At 39.9% G+C, this 20,144-nt stretch overlaps 1 protein-coding gene across 1 annotated transcript; it reads left to right on the top strand.

Annotated features, from left to right (window-relative positions):
* Nucleotides 1–2,992: 2,992 nt before the first annotated feature.
* On the top strand, nucleotides 2,993–12,871 carry LOC144638031 (sulfotransferase 1B1-like). Its single transcript, XM_078497133.1, has 5 exons — nucleotides 2,993–3,148; nucleotides 8,016–8,160; nucleotides 9,958–10,329; nucleotides 10,475–10,569; nucleotides 12,412–12,871. Exons 2-5 carry the CDS (start codon nucleotides 8,019–8,021, stop codon nucleotides 12,685–12,687), a joined length of 885 nt encoding a protein of 294 aa, XP_078353259.1. The 5' UTR covers nucleotides 2,993–3,148; nucleotides 8,016–8,018; the 3' UTR covers nucleotides 12,688–12,871.
* Nucleotides 12,872–20,144: the final 7,273 nt, after the last annotated feature.

Below are 20,144 nucleotides of genomic sequence, written 5' to 3'. Positions count from 1 at the left end.
CACTCGGTACACTCGGTACACTCGGTACACTCGGTACGCCCGGTACACTCGGTACACTCGGTACACTCGGTACACTCGGTACACTCGGTACACTCGGTACGCTCGGTACGCCCGGTACACTCGGTACACTCGGTACACTCGGTACACTCGGTACACTCGGTACACTCGGTACGCCAGGTACACTCGGTACACCCGGTACACTCGGTACGCCCGGTACACCCGGTACACTCGGTACACCTGGTACACCCGGTACACCCGGTACACTCGGTACGCCAGGTACACTCGGTACACTCGGTACACCCGGTACACCCGGTACACTCGGTACACCCGGTACACCCGGTACACTCGGTACACTCGGTACACTCGGTACACCCGGTACACTCGGTACACCCGGTACACCCGGTACACTCGGTACACCCGGTACACCCGGTACACTCGGTACGCCAGGTACACTCGGTACACTCGGTACACTCGGTACACCCGGTACACTCGGTACGCCCGGTACACTCGGTACGCTCGGTACACCCGGCCGTACCGACTGTACCGGCCATACCGACTGTACTGGGTGTACCGAGTGTACCGGGTGTACCGAGTGTACCGAGTGTACCGACTGTACCGGCCGCACCGACAACGCGATATAACTCAAACAGTTCCAACACAAGAAAACGTCCAAAGCTTACAAAACTGACAATCTCAACTAAAATATCGTAAAAAACGATGCATCTCGTCGAACAGACGAACATAGCTAAATGACACCAACCGTTTCGCCAACCAACTTTTGCTTCACAATCAAAGCTCGCGTGTGATTGGTCCGGTACGTCTCGGTACAGAATTTATAAAATCAGCCAAAATCAGCCAATCAGAGAGCCGCTTTGAATCGGTGCAGGACAACTGTAAAATATCATTACATGGCAGATTTCCCTACCCTTTCATATACCTAAATTTGTGAAATCCCTACCCTTTTATATACCTGGAGCCTGAAAAAGGTACCCCTTTCGGGCGGAGCCTCCCCGTATAGGCCATTATAGGGAGTACCCCCCCTGGGGTTTCTAATGGATATCATTGGAGGATTCTGGACGTTCCTGGCATTCGGAGGTGTAAATGCGTCTGTGATTGTTTTGCTCCTTGCTTGTATTGTGATAACAAAACTGCTGAGCTGAATCGACGGAAAAAAGACAAGACAAGGAACAAAACAGAGTGGAGCTAGGCAAAGCAAATTTGAAACCTATATCACAATCCGTTTCAATCTTCTTTTATTTTTTGTCCATCCGTACGTTCCTTTGTATTTGCTGTGTTATTGAAATGTTTCTTTGCTGCCTCTTTTGCTGTTTTGAATAGTCATTTTTATATCTCAATCAATTTGGTGCCCATTTTCGTATGTCTAAATTTTGCTAAAATCCGCGATACAGTTCCTTTAATGAGATGCAGATTTACCAATTGCACGACTCATTAAGTGCTATTAGTGCTATAAATCTAGATATATATATATATATAAAACTAGACATAATCCTACACAAATTAATAATCTCAATCTTTTAAATGCACTTGCTTTACCTCCAGTATGGAAATTTAAATTTAAGATAAATAACAAAAATTATAATAGACTTCGTCCATTCCAGTTTCGACGATGTAGCACATTTTTTGACTGTTATATTGTTACAGAGTCGATGAACTCCCTTCACATTAGACGTAGCTAACAACTTTTGAAAAATATACTCATACAACACACCTGTAGTGCATTAAATTAAATAAAACTATAAATATTATCTAACTCGAAGGTGATTAGCAAAATACTATTCACCTCCACTTCGGTGAATAATTGAATGGTGTGACATTTACATTTTGCAGCGATTATTACAATTTGCGACGTTACAAGCTGTCGCTCAGAGCAGGCTATACATGCATACACCCTCGCCAACACAGTCTGTCTCAAATGCGTAATAGGAACCTTTGAATGAATTTTCACGTGGTCAGGCGATTATGAGTGACGCGAGATTTGGATATAGTCCGGCGGCTTAGCTCGAAATTTTAGTTCAATTGTGCACTTTTTGATACAAGCATGAAACTTGGCACAATGAAAGTGGTCACCAACAGAACTTTTTTCAGATATAGTGCCAAGCCCGAAAAACACCGGTTTCCATGGAAACCGTAATTTATTAAAATCAATGAAATTTCGTGAAATATTTGTTTGTCCTGGTTTATAGACAAATACTATTATGTCAGGTAGTGATACCAAGTCGCACGTACAAAATTTAGAACGAAACGTTGTAATTTAGACTGTTCACAGCCCTATATTTTACTATTTTTCTTCTGTTAGCGAACGGTTCACCGATCGCAAGAGACCTGGACGCTAGCGCAAAACGAAAGACGCGAGGGAGCAGAGGGCGGGGAACGAAAAATCTTTTCCCACGCAATAATTTCCTAGTAAATTATTGGTATCAAACAGATGGTAAAAAATAACAATTGCAAGCCTAATTTAAAGCATTCATATCTGTATTTATGAATAAAAATCTACAATAAAAGGTTTTTAAAAGTACAAGAAGAAGTACTTCGTGGGGATGGGGCCTCTCGACTGAAAACTTCATTGCTGTTTACTAGCTGAAAATAGGAAATTGGCGTTGGCACTAAATCAAGAATTGATTAGTGTGCGAATGCTTGTAATCCCGCAAAGTTTGGTGCTTGTATCAAAAATCGCACAATTCAGGAGCTAAGCCGCCGGACTAATAGGAAAGGTCCGTTCGAGAACAAGGGATTTATATTCTCATTCATAATTATGACGCGGAATTCCAGAATTCGCTTTTTTCACGATCCCATAATACATCTTGTTTTATTTAAATAACCCCCCAAAATTTTTGCATAAGCATTGTTTTCAATTTCTCTGGGGACGATTGCACGTCACTGTAAATCCCAAGAGAAATTGAAAACAATGCTCATGCAAAAATTTTGGGGGGTAAACAAGATGTATTATGGGAACGGTGAAAACAGCGAATGCGGGCATTACATAACCCACGTTGCTTTATACAATGCTGAATCACCACGTGCACTGTCTCTTTATCTCTTCGCTTTCATTTAGGGCATTTGGAAAAAGGTACTGGAATACCACTAGAATTTTATCATACTCTGCGATACATCGCCGGAGGCAAACCACGTAAGTTCAGTTTTTTCGTCTTTTTATTTTCCGAAGGTTTGGGACGACATATTTTGTAGTTGTTATGGGTGTGGCTAACCTGCTGCTGCTAAACTAGAAGCCTTTGCTTATCCTGCATATCCAGTCACTGCTGTTTACCTAGCTTCGCTAAATCCACGGCGTCGGAGCAGCGGGAAAACATATACAAGAGTAATTTAAGGTGGCTCCATAGGGTTTCTTGACCGCGCGAAGAATGGGTACGAAAAGGCGAGCTTGAAATGCCGGCAAATCAAAACAAACATGGCGGCTTCACGCGAGCGTGAAATTTTCGGCGAGAAAACGCGAGACTTGCTTCCTGCCAATGAAACAACACCCGTGCTTTCCTGTGTTGAGCAGATAAAAGAGTTTACAACACCCTAAAAGGGTGTTTACAACGTCCGCGGTGCTTCTGGCCGCTTTTGTGAAGTTCGTACGATCGAAAGCAAAAGAGAAAATAAAGAATAGTCTCCGCGATTGTGAGATACTTCGAGCAGAATTTCAGAGATTCTGCTACATAAAGGATTAAGGTATATCTCTAACTAACCTTGGGGTTAACAGATATTCGCACAAAAACTGACAACAACGGGGAACGCTCATCTTTACACATCAACTCGTATGGTTCGAAAGTTCGCGCATGCTCAAATAGCGATCTTGGACAATTTCTATTCTGATGACGTAATTGTTATTCGGGCGAAAATAGAAATTTTCCCCTTGTATTTACTAGAGTTTCCTTCGGTGAAATTCCTTAAAATTTGGCATAGAAGTGATACCTTTTTAACTGCCCTTTTTGCCGTTTTTTTAAAAAAATTTGTAAGCCAATTTTTTTGCTTAGTCAAAAAAACACAAAATAACCAAAAACGCAAAAACGACCTTGACAACCCCTACTTTTTTTGTTTTTAAAAGTTATTTCTCATCAGATTCAATCCGTTGGGAGAATTTCACAATTATTTACCGAAGAAAATTAAAGAAATTTAAGATCAAAGCCATAAAAACACCAGAAAATAGGACTTTTTGAGTAGATGTAGCTCAAAAACAAAGGCCGTTATTTTAAAGAAGAATAATGCACAACATATTTTAGTCCTTGTTTTTAATATTTCGGCAGCTTTTATGTAACTAGTTTAAAAAATAACGCGAAAATGATCTCTTGATGGGTATCACTTGTGCGCGCGCCGTAATATCTCAAAACCCTATGGAGCCACCTTAATAGGAATATTAAATAATTACATGTTTTTTTTTCTTTTTCGCTTGTTTATCACGTAGTGTATTTCAGGGGTTTTTTTTATATCTGGACTATATCTAGTTTCTGTTTATAGCAATTTATTACCGTACGTCGTGTGTCGGTTCTACCTTTAATGTTGGCATGCATGTGGCCTTATGTCGGCTGTAGCTAGAACGTTCGCTCGTGTGTCAAGCGAGATTGGCAGACGCCGTGTGTCGGCTAGAGCTAGGACGTCAGCTCGTGTATCTAGCAGACCACCCTATGTGTTCGCAGGTGAATAATTGTTGACATACAAGACAAACTATAGAAATTTAACGCAATTTATTACGGTTATGAATAAAGCACTGAATAATACATATTAAGGCTCATCTCGATCTGAATATCGCGGAGGGCGTGTTAAATGAAATGTTAGTCGTCTCCTGTGTACGCCTTTCTGCGCCGTTTAAAGCGTCATTTCATTAGATCGCCTTCGAACGTAGGGGGGGGGGGGGGGGGGGCTAACAACCCGATGCATTTTTTTTGTTTCAAGGTAGTTGGGCCTGTTACCAGGGGGATAATAACTGGGATTTTACAGTATCTTATCCACGCAGGCTGGCAAGACAATGAGTGGCATAATTAATAAGGCCAAAAAAACAGTCAAAATTGACCACACTTGGTTTTTATTTATTTTCTCAGGAGATATTTACAACTGAGAAGAAAGAAATACCTCTTTTGAAAGGTTATGGAACAGGCTTTCAGGAAAAAATGTTTTTGTCCGAAACAAACCATAATATTTTTGAATATATTAATTTAATTACCTTAAATTACCATAAATTGGCCAAAAATTTGGACAAAAAGCAACAAGTTTCACAAATGTTTAAGGTTATAAGAAAAAGTTGAAAGCAAAAATGTTCCTTGTTATTTTGGCAACATATTCAGCAATTCTGGCTGAAAAAGAATGAAACAAGAATTTATTACAATTTATCTAAGCAAATTTTTAACCTAATTTGCATAAATTAGCATAAATATTTAGGTCAAGTAGTGTCACAGAATTTCGAATATTTTGTTACTTCTGTTGTCCTAAACACCCTTTTCCTCAAAATATTACGATCTCCTTATACTCAGAGATAAATTCAGACATCCATTCTAAGCAACAAGCAAGGTTTTGTACGCAGAAAGCCAATATAAATAACATTTCAATGCATTTCAGACCATGTGCCCTCGTACGGTTCGTACCAAGTACACAACTCTTACCTCGATTTCGATCGATTCATTGCTTGTATTTCGCAGTTGACGATCAAGATCAATAGGCATCCCATTATTACTGCCTTCTTTCTCTAAAAACAAACTCAAAAGCTCTCTCTGCCCTGACAACCGCAATTGACGAAAGCTTCGCGTTTGACGCCATCTTGGATTGATTTTTGCCCGAATTGTGAATTACGTCGTGTAGGCCACATTCAAGTACATTAGCTCAAATTTGCGAGGGGACTGGGTAATTCTCTTGTCACGCATTCTGCAAAGTTTCGTGAGGATGGGACGAAGAATAAATTTTCGGTGATTTTTTTGGTCATCGTTCCTGAAGGAACGATATTTTAAGGGCCTTACCCAGATGAGTTAATTAATGAGTAAGAATGGTATACCATCAACCGTTCCCAGGGTCTTTCTCTCCCCCTCCCACCCCTCCCAGGGCGAAAAAAGAGATAATATGATTCCCGGTGAATTGCCGCCTCAGTATCTGGCGTGAGTACTTATACTGAGGATTGGCCGTTTTTATACTAGAGACGTGTTATCCGTCTTGACGAGCTTCGGCAATTTTTCTTGTTCGTCTGGTTATTTCGAAATGCGTTTTGAAAGACGGATAACGAAAGGAAGCTCGTCTAGACGCGTAACTCGTCTTGTGCCCGTCTTTATACTAGAGACGCGTAACCAGACGAGCAACGAATTTTTTGCCGATCTCATCCGGACGGGTAACACGTCTCTCGTATAAAAGCGGCCATCGTGATTCGTCATTCGAGCTGAAAACGTTGGTGAAATAAATTACCTACTCATAAATCGATTTACGTCAGTGAACCTAAATTGTCGAACAAAGCAAATTATGGAACCAATCAGGTGTAGAAGAAGTGATGTCTCGGCTCGATTTACTTGTCACACGCTGTGAGCCCGCCTGAAGGCTCGCTACTTTGGCAATTGTTTGATGCAAATTATCCAATCAAGTTCTAATATTTTTAGATTACTATTCACAATTTTTTTCAGTTTTACTTAATCTATTGTAGTTTAACTTTCCACTGTGCAGAAAGATAGCACGGTACTCGTTTTAAGTTATATGTAATATTATTATTTTAGAATATGACTTTAGAATCTGTTGCGCCGATTCTAAGTGTATCCCTCAAATGTGGACATTTTGGCGAAATTTTGTTCCTTTACACACGAACTCGTCTTGCGATATTTTCCTTTTTCCTTTATACGAATACGAAATTTAGTTGTCACGCGAAAAACTAACAATAAGGTTCACCCTTAAGTGTCTAATAAGAAATGTTTAATATTCACACTTACGCTAAGGAGACGTTCGGAAAGTAGATTACCGAAAGCGTCACAGGTCCTTGATAGCGCTCGTTTACACGAGCAATTTTTATGTGACGATTGTTACGTAACAATTTTATTTGCTCGTGTATATGACTGAAAAAAGGCCAATTTTTCTGTGACAAATATAGTTGTTGAGAAGCTGGCGTGTTAGCTTTTAGGTGACAAATTGAAATTGTCATACACGAAAAATTGCTCGTGTAGACGACTCGTTACATAAAATGTGGCAAAAAGTGCGTCAGCATATGTGGTCCTCAATCTCCCAATGCAGTGCACGCGTATATCTCTGTGTATCTCTGCTGGAGGAGAGTTGTCTCTGATAAGAGGGTTACTCTCCATACCGAGCCACCCTGGGCGAGAGAGCTTTTCATACGTTTCTTTATAAATAGCTGCGAACCGTTTACATGAGAAATTGCAAAGTTGGCTCGGGGGGCAGGGTGACCCTGGGTGGACGGTCACTCGCCTTGAAGGTAGGGTGACCCTGGGGAGCGAGCCAACTTTTTCTCCATATAAACAGTTTGGTTATTTTTGCCTCGCCTACCAGGGATAAGTTGACACATACGGAGCATGCGCAAACGCTAAAATAAGCAAAAACAAAATTACAGATAAATTGACATCGAAGTCGACAGTAAAGTAATCCAAAAAAATAGTCTTGGTCGACGATTCAGCATTCCTGATTTTAGAAAAAAGCAGCCATAATAGATGTTTCAAAACAACTCTCGCCAGTCTTTTGAACCGAGAGGGCCAAGTTTTGGCTCGGTCAACAGGGACAACTTTCTCATCTAAACGCTTGGCAAAAGATGGCTTGGAGGAGAGGGTACCCCTTCTACCAGGGACAACTCTCCTCCATATAAACGGGCCCTAAGGTCAATAATGGCGCGCTAAACTTTGAACTGCCGACAAATGATTGCTATGTCATCTACACAATCAAATAAAGTTGTCACATAAAAATTGCTCGTGTAAACGCGGCTTAAAGGTAGTGTCGGTTTTGTTACAACCATTAAGTTTTTGATTACTAAACATGATTAACCTTTTTAGCTCTAAAATTGTTTCTTTTTCTAATGATTTCAGATCATGACAGAATTTATGCACTCTAATGCACCCGTGATTCATGGGATGCCATGGTTTCCAGGGACAACACAGGAAATGATTGACACATTTCCGCGGCTGTCAGCTAGACAAAATGACATTTTTATCAACACGTATGCAAAGGCTGGTAAGCGAAATAACAACAGTGGCAGGTTAAAGGTGTATAGGTCCGGGCACCTCGTTGAGGGCCAGAATGTATAACGGTGTTGTGTAAATATTTGGGTGAATTTTGGAAATGTTAAGGAGGAGAAAGCTTGTCTCGAAGGATAAGAAAAATTTAGAAATATAAGAAATATTGAAAGTAAACTGTGTTTTAAAAATTAGAATCTGAAGTTAGTTCGTATAGTGTGATCGTCCGGGTGAGAGTAGTTCTGAGAAGAACTGTTGTTGGTGACTGACGTTTCGACAACCTGAGCGGAAGTCATCTTCAGAGTCAAGTGAAAAGTTGTTGTCAGTCGATGATGTTATGACTTATGACATCATCGACTGTTATGACTTATAACATCATCGACTGACAACAACTTTTCACTTGACTCTGAAGATGACTTCCGCTCAGGTTGTCGAAACGTCAGTCACCAACAACAGTTCTTCTCAGAACTACTCTCACCCGGACGATCACACTATACGAACTACTGATACTCCTGGGTTCAAACCATTTACTTTAATCTGAAGTTAAAAATTAGTAGATGGACACCAAAACGGTCCCCTGACAACCTGGGCTGCTCTTGCGTAGCGATCAAAGTTCTTTCTTTAAACTTCTCAAAATGTCACTCAAATTCACGGTTACCCAGCTTTGAGAGCCGAATAAATCGCGGTTCTAAGGGACGAACCATTATTTTTTTGGAGGGGGGGGGGGGGGGATAAAAAATATTGAAAAAAATTGTTTGCAGGGCCTAGAAAGACAAAATAAATTGTTTGCAAGCACGATATGTATAACAAAAAATAGTAAGAATTTCGAAAAAATGTTTGCAGAGGCGCATAAACTAAAAAAAAAGTTTGCAGAGGAAAATTTTTCATCCCCCCCCCTCCAAGAAAATAACGGTCCGTCCTTAACATATATTTGGTTCCCCTTGTATCCTGTTAAAAACCAAGACCCGAAATATTTTTTTGGAGCTTACCTTAGTACATTGATTTTGGTCCACCACTGAACAGAAGACTTCTAGTTTGATTCCATATTTGTTGGCAGTAAACTGCACACCAAGTGTACTTTTTATTTATGAAGGCTCCACTGAAAACCGCATTTCTGAGTTGGATTCCTCATTAAAGGGACATTGTCACGGGGATTTTAATGCTTTTCGCTAAAAAAAAATTTTTAATGCTTTTCTTTTCTTCGATCTTTCCGAGCGTTTAAATTTCCCGCTCGTATGCTAATCGGAAACTTCGTCAAATCCCCTCGTGTGTTCTGAAGCTGTTGCGCCATTGTTCAAAAATGGCCATATAGGGTCATTTTTCGCTTGTAAAACAAAGCCTATTGTCATCAAAGTTGAAACGCATTTCTTGATACGCTTACATTGGCGAATCGAATAGATCTTCTTGTACATGAAATACACCTGGTACATCAAGATGGAGATACAAAGTAAATTGTTGTTGAAGAAAGAAGGGAGTCACTGACCAATTTTAGTTATTTTTTGCAGTCCACAAGGACAAAACTTTCAAGTTGATATCTAAAGTTCCTGATGGCATCACAATAATATCACTTTATCGCTTCACTACACTTGCATTGCGATTTTTAACAAAATTGGACCACTATTCGTAGTTTGAAACTGGTGACAGTGTTCCTATAAATATTATTCTTATTCTTAAATTAATTCCTATCTGGCTTTTTCATTTTTCTTGTCAATATGACAGCGTTTCTGCCATTAGGTCTTTATTTTGCAAAGCAAAAGATGGATACCAATAGATTCTCTTTTGTATTCTTGTGCAGGAACAACATGGACTCAAGAAACCGTTTGGCAAATTATCCACGATGGAAAAATTGATTATCGACGATTGGACGTACGAATGCCATGGATAGAAGGAATGGTTCATCCACTTTCTTTTAACCCTTATAACGCAGCAAGTCCTGAGATGATCGAGAAGATGTTTGAAAGCTTCCCATCACCTCGTGTGTTCAAGACTCATCTCACATATGACCTGGTTCCTAAGCCGCGTGACCAGGCTACCAAGCCACGTTACATCTATGTCATGCGCAATCCTAAAGATACAGCTGTATCGTATTATCATCACTACCTGGCTTACCCCGGATCAGAAAAACTCACCTGGGACAACTTCTTTGAATCATTCATCAAAGGAGAAGGTATTTTCTCTGTAGATGTACTTTTAGGATCAATCTCGCACTCTAGGTGGGTCTTCTAGATCTCTTCTGAAGCAAAAACAACAAAAAAATAAAATCATTTTGTGATAACTAAACTTTCTAAACTTTTTTCTCACTTTGTTTACAGTTTTCTACGGTCCGTGGTTTGATCACGTGTTAAGCTGGTGGAAACACAAGGATGATCCAAACATATTGTTTCTAAAGTATGAGGAAAGGAAAAAGGTAAATAAGGGTGTACACTCGACACGTATTCCTGTATGATAAATAACATTACAAATCACGAAATAATATGAGTCCGATGGGCGAGAATCAGTAAGACAGTAAACACTAACGGTAAAATGTCGTTGAAACCTGCTCAGGAGTAGGTCTAACTTGACATTGTTTGTTAGTCGTCGGCTAATTTTCGTCCAGACACGACTTTGGCTAAATCATGACCGCAATCGACCGCTAACCGCCATCTAAACCTAATTGCGTTCGACGAAGAAGAGCGCAAGCCTTATTTTGTTTTTGTGTCCTGTGTCTTTTGAGTTGGTATGGCTGTGTACTGTTATGCGGAATGAATCGAGCCTTATTGCGCGCGTAGATGTATGGACACACGATTAGCCTCCCCCGCTTAATTTTTGCAGGGGCAAATCTCGGCCGGGAGTTGGCCTTGATTTCATGCAAAACAAGATGGCGTCCTAATTTGAGCCCAAAAACGTGTGGCTAAAATTGTAATTTTGCCGAAAATGTCATGGAGAACATTTGAGGGTTTTCATCCAAGGTAGCAGAGTAATCTTCAGCCACTGAACGTCGTAAAAAGAGTGGAAATCGAGTAAGTTGATGCGTAGTTTCGTACGGAGTTCGTTCGTAGCTAAACCAGCGTGTTTCCCTGCAATTATACGTTGCACAAAACTACAATTGAATTGTTAGAATTACATGCATCGAGAGTGGGTATAATACGGATCAAAATTGTTTTATCACTTCTTTGAATTTGTGATATATCGTTGTTCCTAGAAACACTAGACGTTTTGACGGGGAAATCGTTGTACATTGAATGTTGCATGCGTGTAGTGGATTACTGTGCGAATTATGTCTGTATTTTTTAAGTACTTTGTGGAATTTTTAATCGAAGTGAAACTATTTCCACAGGTTTGTGGAAGTTTAAATCTCGTTTAGTGCCAAACAATAACAAGTCAATGAAATAAATAATAATTTTTGTGTACATTATATTTCATTCATTTTATGTTCTTTTGGCTTGTCGCTCAATCTTTCTCACACTTATCCTCCTCGCCTTTAGTGAGGTATATGCATATTAATAAACTTTGGTATAAGGCAAACTACTAGTAGGCCGACCATATCGTTTTTTTGCCACTGCCTGCCTACCTTGGGTCTATTTAACCTCTTGGTCGAACGCACTCCTCTAATCTCTGATTACTATTAGTTTAAATAAAAGGCCCATTGACATTTAGATAAAGTGATTTATTTATTTACTTATTTATTCTTCTATTTATTAATCAATCAATCAACTAATTTATTAATTATTAAGCGAGTACTTATTTAGCGGCCACCCCCTGTCAAACGGACAGTTGTAAAGGACCGTAAAGGTCCCAAAAGTATTTTCAGTATATCACTGTAAATAAAACTCTTATTTAGCGGCCACCTCTTTTAGGCGGCCGCGGCCATGAAGATTCATCTATTGTCCACCAAGAATTTACTACAGGTAATTTGGCCTTGTTTTCAACAAGCGCTACGACAAATACGAGCCAAAATAGGAGGTGACGACTGATAACGACATTCACACATTCATTTATTATCGTCTTGACGTAATTTCGGCGTTGGACGTCACTATTTTATTTTCCCGATAATGAAGTGATGTTTTAACCATGCCTTCTGTTAATTATTAACGAACCCTTTATAAGCGACCACAAATCCTTTTCCCAAAGCTGTTTAATAGGGGTTCGACTGTATTTATTTATTTCATTCGGCTGTAGAGAAGTCTTTCGTGTGTAATTTAATTTACATTTCCATACAAGTAGCGCAGAATTGTTTTTAAGTATTGTATATTTCTCTTTTATCTGACAGGATTCCTCTGGCGCCATTCAAAAAATTGCCAAGTTTATTGGCAAAGAACTTTCCAAAGAAAATCTGGAATGTATTGTAAACCAAACATCGTTTAACGCCATGAAGAAAGAGGAAAATGCTAATTACAAATGGATTCCAGAATTTAAGGGCAACTTCATCCGTAAAGGCCAAGTGGGAGATTGGAAAAACTACTTTACTGAAGAACAAAACAAGCGAATAGATTCTTTGTACGCGGAGAAGATGGCCGGCAGTGGACTGGAATTTGAATTTGAGTGACAGTGAAATCTTAAGCTAGAGGATATCCTCGGTAAATTCTCTAGTGTGAAGCAGGCTCCCAAAGAACACGTTTTAATATGTCAAATACCATTCCGAATGAATGCTGGATATTGCTGATATTATATCTATGTATTCGTGATAATTTTGTTACATTATTAAATGTGGAAAATTAGGTGTAACTTCTTCTGCTACCCCATGCTTGCCTGCACCAATACTACACTTTACTCACGCTTCTGGGTTTTACTGAGGGTTTATTATATGGGTCGTTCAGTCCACAGATCGCTATGTTTTTTTTCTTCCTAGACCGCAAATTTCGTTTATTTTCTACTGAAGACCGAGACCACCATAAATTTCTTGACCGTAGACCTCCAAATAACAAAGAATTAAATTGCCCCCCCCCCCAGACCGACGCTCAAAATCGGCTTAAACACGGAGCGAGCCTATAAATAGCCCCCCCCCCCCCCTCTAGCACTTAATTGGCTTCTTTTTCTTCAGCAATGGCGGCCGATGGCGGCCAAAGTAACCGTCGCACAATGCAACAGAAGCGGGCACCAAGAGAAATAGCGTTGTTTTATAAAACAACGTTTTCACTTCTGTAGAATGAAAGATGGTAAATAATTAATATACAGTGCAAAACATACATATTCACCTTTTGTAAATTCTGAACGGAAACGATGAATTCGCTTCGCTCGTTTCGACAACACTCCATTTTGCGAACATTCAAATGTTGCCGCTAACTGAAACACCAAAACCCAAGCCTGCGATCAATGAACCATCTGTTTTCACTTATTTGAGCATGCCGAGAGTTGACAGAAGCAAAACGAGTCGCGTAGCCGCCTCGGATAATCGTATTTTGGCGCGATATTTAAATTTGTGTTGTGACTACGTTTGTTTGTGTTCCGACTTTCGTGCAAAATGAAACCATGCTCAGCGCTTCCTCTTCAAACTGTTCTGTTCAGAACAAGAAAATTCGCAATAAGAAGTACTACGAAGACAACAAGGAAAACCTTAAAAATAGTAAAGTCAGATTCCAATTAAATTTGGAAGTAAAAAAGGAAAAAGGTGACTGGCTAAATGCCATAAAAACAAAAATTGCTTTCGTAAAAGACCAGCTACACTTGAGCACCAGAAACACAAGAGCAGCCAATGCTCACCTTATGGAAACTCTTCTTGATAACTGGTTAAAGAACAATCACATTCCATTGGAGAAAAACACCTCAGATGAATTTGTAGACCAGCTGCATCCTTCTAAAGCCGTTCCGTTGCCACCGGAAGAAATCAAAGAGCTCTTCGAGCCACGACTGAATTTTTTCGCCAAGTTTAAAGGTTGAGTTTTCATTCCTTGAAAATTTATGAGCAGCAGGTGATTCAAACATTCCTTTGATGCACATGATATATAACAGATAAACGGCGAAATGTCGATTACATTGATATAAGATATTTTCGTCTCACGTGACTAAGTACGTCTAAGTAGCACAGTCGGGTAGGCATCTGACTGCGGATCGAAAGGTCGCGAGTTCGAATCCCAGAGGAGAGAGTTTTTTTTTCCTTTTTTTTTCTTTTTTTAACCCATAGCACTAAATTGGTTTGTTTATTATATCGCTCCGTAGGTATGCATTGCAGAATAATTTACATGTAGGCTGTTAAGTAATAACGCTGTAAAAAAAATATAATAGACTGATTCAGGTACAAATGTAATATTGTGCTGTTTCATCTGAAAAGCTTTTCCTTTTCTTGGGAACAAGCAGCCACGCACTCGATTTTAGCCAACGCTCTGGTTTCTAGATAGATCCATCGCTTATGAAGCTTATGTGAAACCCGATTTAGTTTTCGAATGCTCCTACATTCGACTACATGTACTACGCTAGCTCGAAAGATAGACACGAAAGTCATCGATCGATTAATGCAGATTACTGGCTCTCAATGTTCACTTTTTTGGCGGTCGATTACTTAATTCTTCACGTAATTGTCAGCCATATTTTGTTTCTTTGCTTCTGTTTTTTCTTGTAAACCCCTTTAAATTTAAAAGACTGCCTTTATACGGCCGCTTTTATACGGCCGCCTTGCTACACTCTTTCCACAAGTATATCTGCTGGTCAGCGGAGTTGCAATGAGAAGTTTACAGATGATGGACCAACCGACCAACCATGGCTACCCACAATACTCCTGAATAAATTCAGTCGTAAAAATGGAAGTTGATCACACATGAGCTGCCAAAATTGCCATCGGAAATGCTTCGCACAAAAACGCAGTTACATAGCCAATGCAAAGAGAATGATGACATTTACCTAGTTTGTGGGTCTGTAATTGAGCGTCTATTTCTGTATCTAACCGAGGAGTATAGTTTAAATCTGTCAGTGTGGAGAAAGGTTTGACTTTTCCACCTTCAAAGTGGACAGAGTCACGAAAAATAATCATTGCTGTAAAGTAGTGGTGGAATGTATGGCCGAAGAAAAGCATACTTTAGAGTGGTTTTCCTCCTCAATTATTTCTGGGAAGTACTATGTTGATCTCAGGTAAGAGCGAACTTTTTACCAGATTTTAGTTCCATCAATAAAATATCACACTCTGTTATATAGTCGAATAAACTTCACATAATGGCTTGTTATTTATTGTTGTTATTATACAGAATGGTTCACGGATTCACCTCAGCTGGGCTTCTTCCATCACAGTACGAAAGTTTATGTCAAGAAGCAAAACTGGGCTATCTGAATGAGCACTATATAGTAAAAAAATAATTTACCAAAAAAACTATTTTTAATTTTTACATTTATGACTAATTATAAAACTGATATGGGTTAATTTAGGCTTCAATATTTTTCATACATAGTTTATGAGGGATCCAGATACCGTGAGGCTGTTGAAATGATGGTTGAATACAGTCTTGCTGAGGAAATTGAGGATGTGAAACAAGATGTTGCATATGACGATGGGGGAACGGTAAGAAGAGACATTTTTTTATTGAATTTTTAATCTGCAATGATAACAGTTTTTCCTGAATGTAAAACAACCAAAGTCCTTGTCAATTTAGGGTGTTATGGTTGATGGTCGCCATGACCCTGCAAGGACAGCTTATCATACCACAGTCACTGCTATCAGTAAGGGGTAAGTATTATTTCATTATTTGTTTCAAAATACTGTACTACAGACTGCAAACTGTAACATATGTAAGGTTTTAGGAGTGGCAAACTGTTCTAGAGAGGAGATTAGAAGTACAGAATCCAGGGAGAAACCCATGACCCTTAAATTTATTGACAGGTTGAAATTAGAGGAGGGTGAGTACAGTATACCATCTCTTTATAGTCTGTAAATGTGTTATTAAACACCAATGTCTAATTGTGGTATAATATGTTAGAGACCGGTCTTTATTTTGAGAGGGGAGGGGTGTCAATGGAAAGATGCTATGTTCAAATTCCTCTGACCCTCCCTTTTTATGTAGCACATTTTTCACGGACCCCCCCCCCCCCATCTTACCCACTCACGCCATTAAACCTCCCTAATATGTGTGCATAAATAATAATATGTGTGTGCTCCCCTTTTTTCCTTGCACAAAAAATCATTGACTGTCACCCTATTTGCATGAGCCCTCCCCACCCTCTAAATAATGACTGGGTCCCTTACTCCTTTATAAAATTTAAATACTCTAGGTCTAAACATTACAGAAGTCAGCCACGACACCGTTGTTGGTATAAAGAATAAACTAAAAAACCGTGGCATTTCAAATTCCTTTGATACATGGCATGGTAAGAAACCTCCTTGCTAGTAAATGGCATCTCTTGGAAACAGAAACATTGATTACTTTCAAAATTAATTTCCTAGGTGGTAAAGGTGTGAAGAAAGCAATCAAAAAAATAGAAAAGGGCACTTTGAAGACTGAGGGAAAAGTGTGGTTCACTGATTTGTCAGGCAAAGGTAAACAACTACAAAATCAATGTAACATGATCATCTTTAATGAAGACTTCTAACATTCAACTATCACATTTAAGTGAAAAGTATTAAAACCCACTTCTTCTTCTCCATGAAAAACTGCGAAGGGGATCCAAACAAACCAAGGACGAGTCTGACAAACATTGTGGAACATTATAAGGTATAACTGACTCTGTATTCCTTATTTTGTATATTCATAAGTAAAAAGCCTGATTTTTATACTACTGGTGATAATGAGAATGTATTAAGTATTCAGACAACCAAATTGCATCATAAAATAATCCCTTATATATCACACAGAAAAAAAGACCCTGCTTTCTCATTAATTGTAGGTATTAAACTGAATTAAGCAAAAACACCCTTTCTGAGGTTGACTATTTCTAAATTTGTACAATTTAATCAGCCTACATAACCATATGGTTAGGTTCGTATATAGCCATAACAAAACATTAGCTGAAAATGCACTTAAAAAACACAGACATAACTCCCCCAAGGGAAATTACAGACACTGCCACCAAGAGTCACGCTGCAAGACACAGGGAGACTATGTGCACACAAAGAGAATTATCAAGAACCCAGAAGCTGCAGAGGCACTGTTGAAGGCCATAAAGGGTACCTCAGTGTACAAATATGCAGAGGATTTTGCTAAAGTATTTATAAGTCTGAGGCATTTATGCGTGCAATGGCGCAAAAAAATGGCCGATGATGATTCACAAGAAATGAAGGCGTTATGTGACACCTGTCACAAAGGGGATAGGTAATTGCATGCCTATACAAAAATAAGAAAGAGTATTTATTGTAGTGATGGGTTTGTACTAATATCTAGAGTTTAATAAAGGAACACAGTGTACCCTTCCAAGCCTTTTTTGTAAGTACTGACTGTCTTTAATCTTGTTTCAGTGCAGGGACACATACTACATTGAGAGTTTCCATAACTGCCTACTAATTTATGTCCCCAAAAGGATACACTTTGGTGACAAAGTGTATAACATGCGAGTGTACTTAGCATGTCTTGACTGGGTAAGTCACATTCTACTTGTACAATTTCTGTTACCCTAACATACACAACCCTATAAAGTGCAGCCCAGTCAAAATGTGCCAGGAGCCTGTGCTACCTGCAACAAAGTGTCTGCCACCCACTTTACACAGAACTAATTAGAACAAATATGAAGACTCTTGCATGATGAGTGGCAGGGTAATGGACCTAGGAACACCTTGAACACATTGTACTCTAAAACAAGCTCCCGTCCTCTATAACCACCTTCAAATAAAACTAGCCTCAAGAGGTTTTTGGGTCTCTGCAACTTTTTTCGTGACTACATTCCTACCATGCTTTCTCGCACCCAGCACCTTCGTCAGCTTCTTAAAAAGGACACTCCCTTTAAGTGGACACCTGATCACACCAAGGAATTTGAGGACTTAAAGGGTGCTGCAGGGGCGGATCCAGGATTTCAAAAGGGGGGGGGGGGGTGGATGGCAGACCATTAGGGCCTAACCCTAACCCTAACCCTAACCCTAACCCTAACCCTAACCCTAAGTGGCGGCAGACGGCGAAACGTGGCGTAACAACAACCAGACATGAGCGAGAGCTAATTTTTCTTTCTTTCTTTATTTTCTATTTCAAATAACGTGACATTTCGAATTTTTTTTACTGAAAAATGGGGGGTGGATATCCACCCTATCCACCCCCCCCCCTTGTATCCGCCCCTGGTGCTGTCACTAGCCCAAATGTCATGTTGCTTCATCCAGAATGGAATTCTCCATTTGAACTCCATGTTGATCAGGGACCGCGAAGGCCATTTTGAAGTGGTAGGGCTGAAAAGCTGGCTAAGACAAGCAAGCATTATGGGTCACTTTTTTGCTCTTTATCATGTGAACATTCATAGCGGAGCTCCCGCGGAGCATCCATAAGCAAATGGTTATCCATTGAGCCGAGAAATTTTGGGGGTCGCTGCCACCCCCGTACGAATGCACGGATTAGGCCTAGGGACGAGGAGGTTTCCCGCCCGTGGCTAAAGAAAAGAAAATACATTACAAACAGCAAATGAAGCTCGCAGGGCAAGACAAAATGTTGACAACGGGTAAAATTACTAATTAAGCGACACTACGTACATACAGAGCAAAAGATCTGAGAGGTTTATTATCCAACTTCTTTATTTTGTTTGTCTTTTTTCAAGTGTGATCATGAGTGTATCGAGACCTCGATGCGCCTTTACGCAAAAATAAAATGTGGCTCTCGTTCAATCGCTACACGGTTAAATTTTTATTTTATTGGTCTCTGGTCGCATTTTTCAGTAGCCGTACAACGAGTAATTGACGTTATTTTCTATCGACTGGGTGATGTGGACGTTTCAGTTAGATAACAACGAAGTTTGCTGCACGTTGTTTGCTGTGTAGGCTGAATGAAACCGCGAGTAAAATGAGCGACAGAGAACATTCTTTCTCCCAAGATGTCCTCAAAAGTCATCTATATCATTCCGTGAAATTGTGGAAAACGAAAATTGTTTACGAGGAGACCGAAATAATTGCGAATGATATATTCCTTGTGCAAGTCCAGTTTCCTTGTTTCTGTTGTTTGCTATGGAATCTGCGGCTGTCATCATCAAGAATACAATAACTTTAGCAAACGATTGTGTTCAAACGAAGCTAAGCACTACATAGATCAAGTCCGCTGAAGAAAGAGACAGGGCCGTGATGCAAGCTAACAACCTCCTACTGAATTGCTGAGCCTGATTTTGTGACTGAAAATTTCATGATGTTTTTACTTTCTGGACGCATTTTCGATAGATTCCGCGTGGGCAAGGTTTAGTTTTTATCCATTTAGGTCATTTTTTAAATAAATGTGGAGCTCCGCTTTTAGGCTTGCCTATAGCTATATATTACATTATCCTTTTCATGAGCACAAAAATATCAACCCAACCACAAACGTGGTAGGGCTATAGCCCTACCATCCCCTCCCCCTCCGCAGTCCCTGTTGATGCTAGTAAACTAGGTTTTGGAGCTATGCTTGCACAGTGGAAAGATAACCAGCTCCATCCTGTCAGATTTGCGTCAAGAGCCTTCAGTCCTACAGAATCTCGATGGAACACCTTGCAGCAAGAGCTGTTTGCTGTAAAGTGGGGCCTAGAACAATAACGTCCTTACATTCTCGGCCGACGAATCAAAGTCATAACTGACCATGCAAATCTCAAATGGCTTACCTCCTTGGCACCTCAGCATGCTAAATTAGCACGTTGGTGAATGTCTTTGGCAGAATTTGATTTTTTTATTGAACACCGTCCTGGCATAACAAACACTGTCCCAGATGCTTTGAGTCGTCAGCCTATGCCTGACTTACCTGTTGTTGAGGACTTGTATGCTCCAGAAGAGGGTGTTACCTCTTTTCTCCTGCTTACACTGTCTGCAGATGTTTCACGCCATACACCTTCCCTGGTATCTGAGACTGTTAATGGAACTTTTGCTTATTTACGCCGTGTTTGCCTTCTAACTAACATCACAAGTCACCCTGCAACATCAGAGCGAGTCGAATC

The sequence above is a fragment of the Oculina patagonica genome, chromosome 14, assembly GCF_052425735.1.
Source record: "Oculina patagonica isolate OP01 chromosome 14, crgOcupat, whole genome shotgun sequence".
Classification (NCBI taxonomy): domain Eukaryota; kingdom Metazoa; phylum Cnidaria; class Anthozoa; order Scleractinia; family Oculinidae; genus Oculina; species Oculina patagonica.
This window is presented reverse-complemented; position numbering and strand designations above follow the sequence as displayed.

Excerpts from the sequence above, each read along its gene's own strand:
- LOC144638031 (XM_078497133.1), top strand. The coding sequence starts at position 8,019 with ATGACAGAATTTATGCACTCTAATGCACCCGTGATTCATGGGATGCCA. Across the intron at positions 8,161-9,957 it reads CAACACGTATGCAAAGGCTG|GAACAACATGGACTCAAGAA; the intron begins GTAAGCGAAATA and ends ATTCTTGTGCAG. Across the intron at positions 10,570-12,411 it reads AGTATGAGGAAAGGAAAAAG|GATTCCTCTGGCGCCATTCA; the intron begins GTAAATAAGGGT and ends TTTATCTGACAG.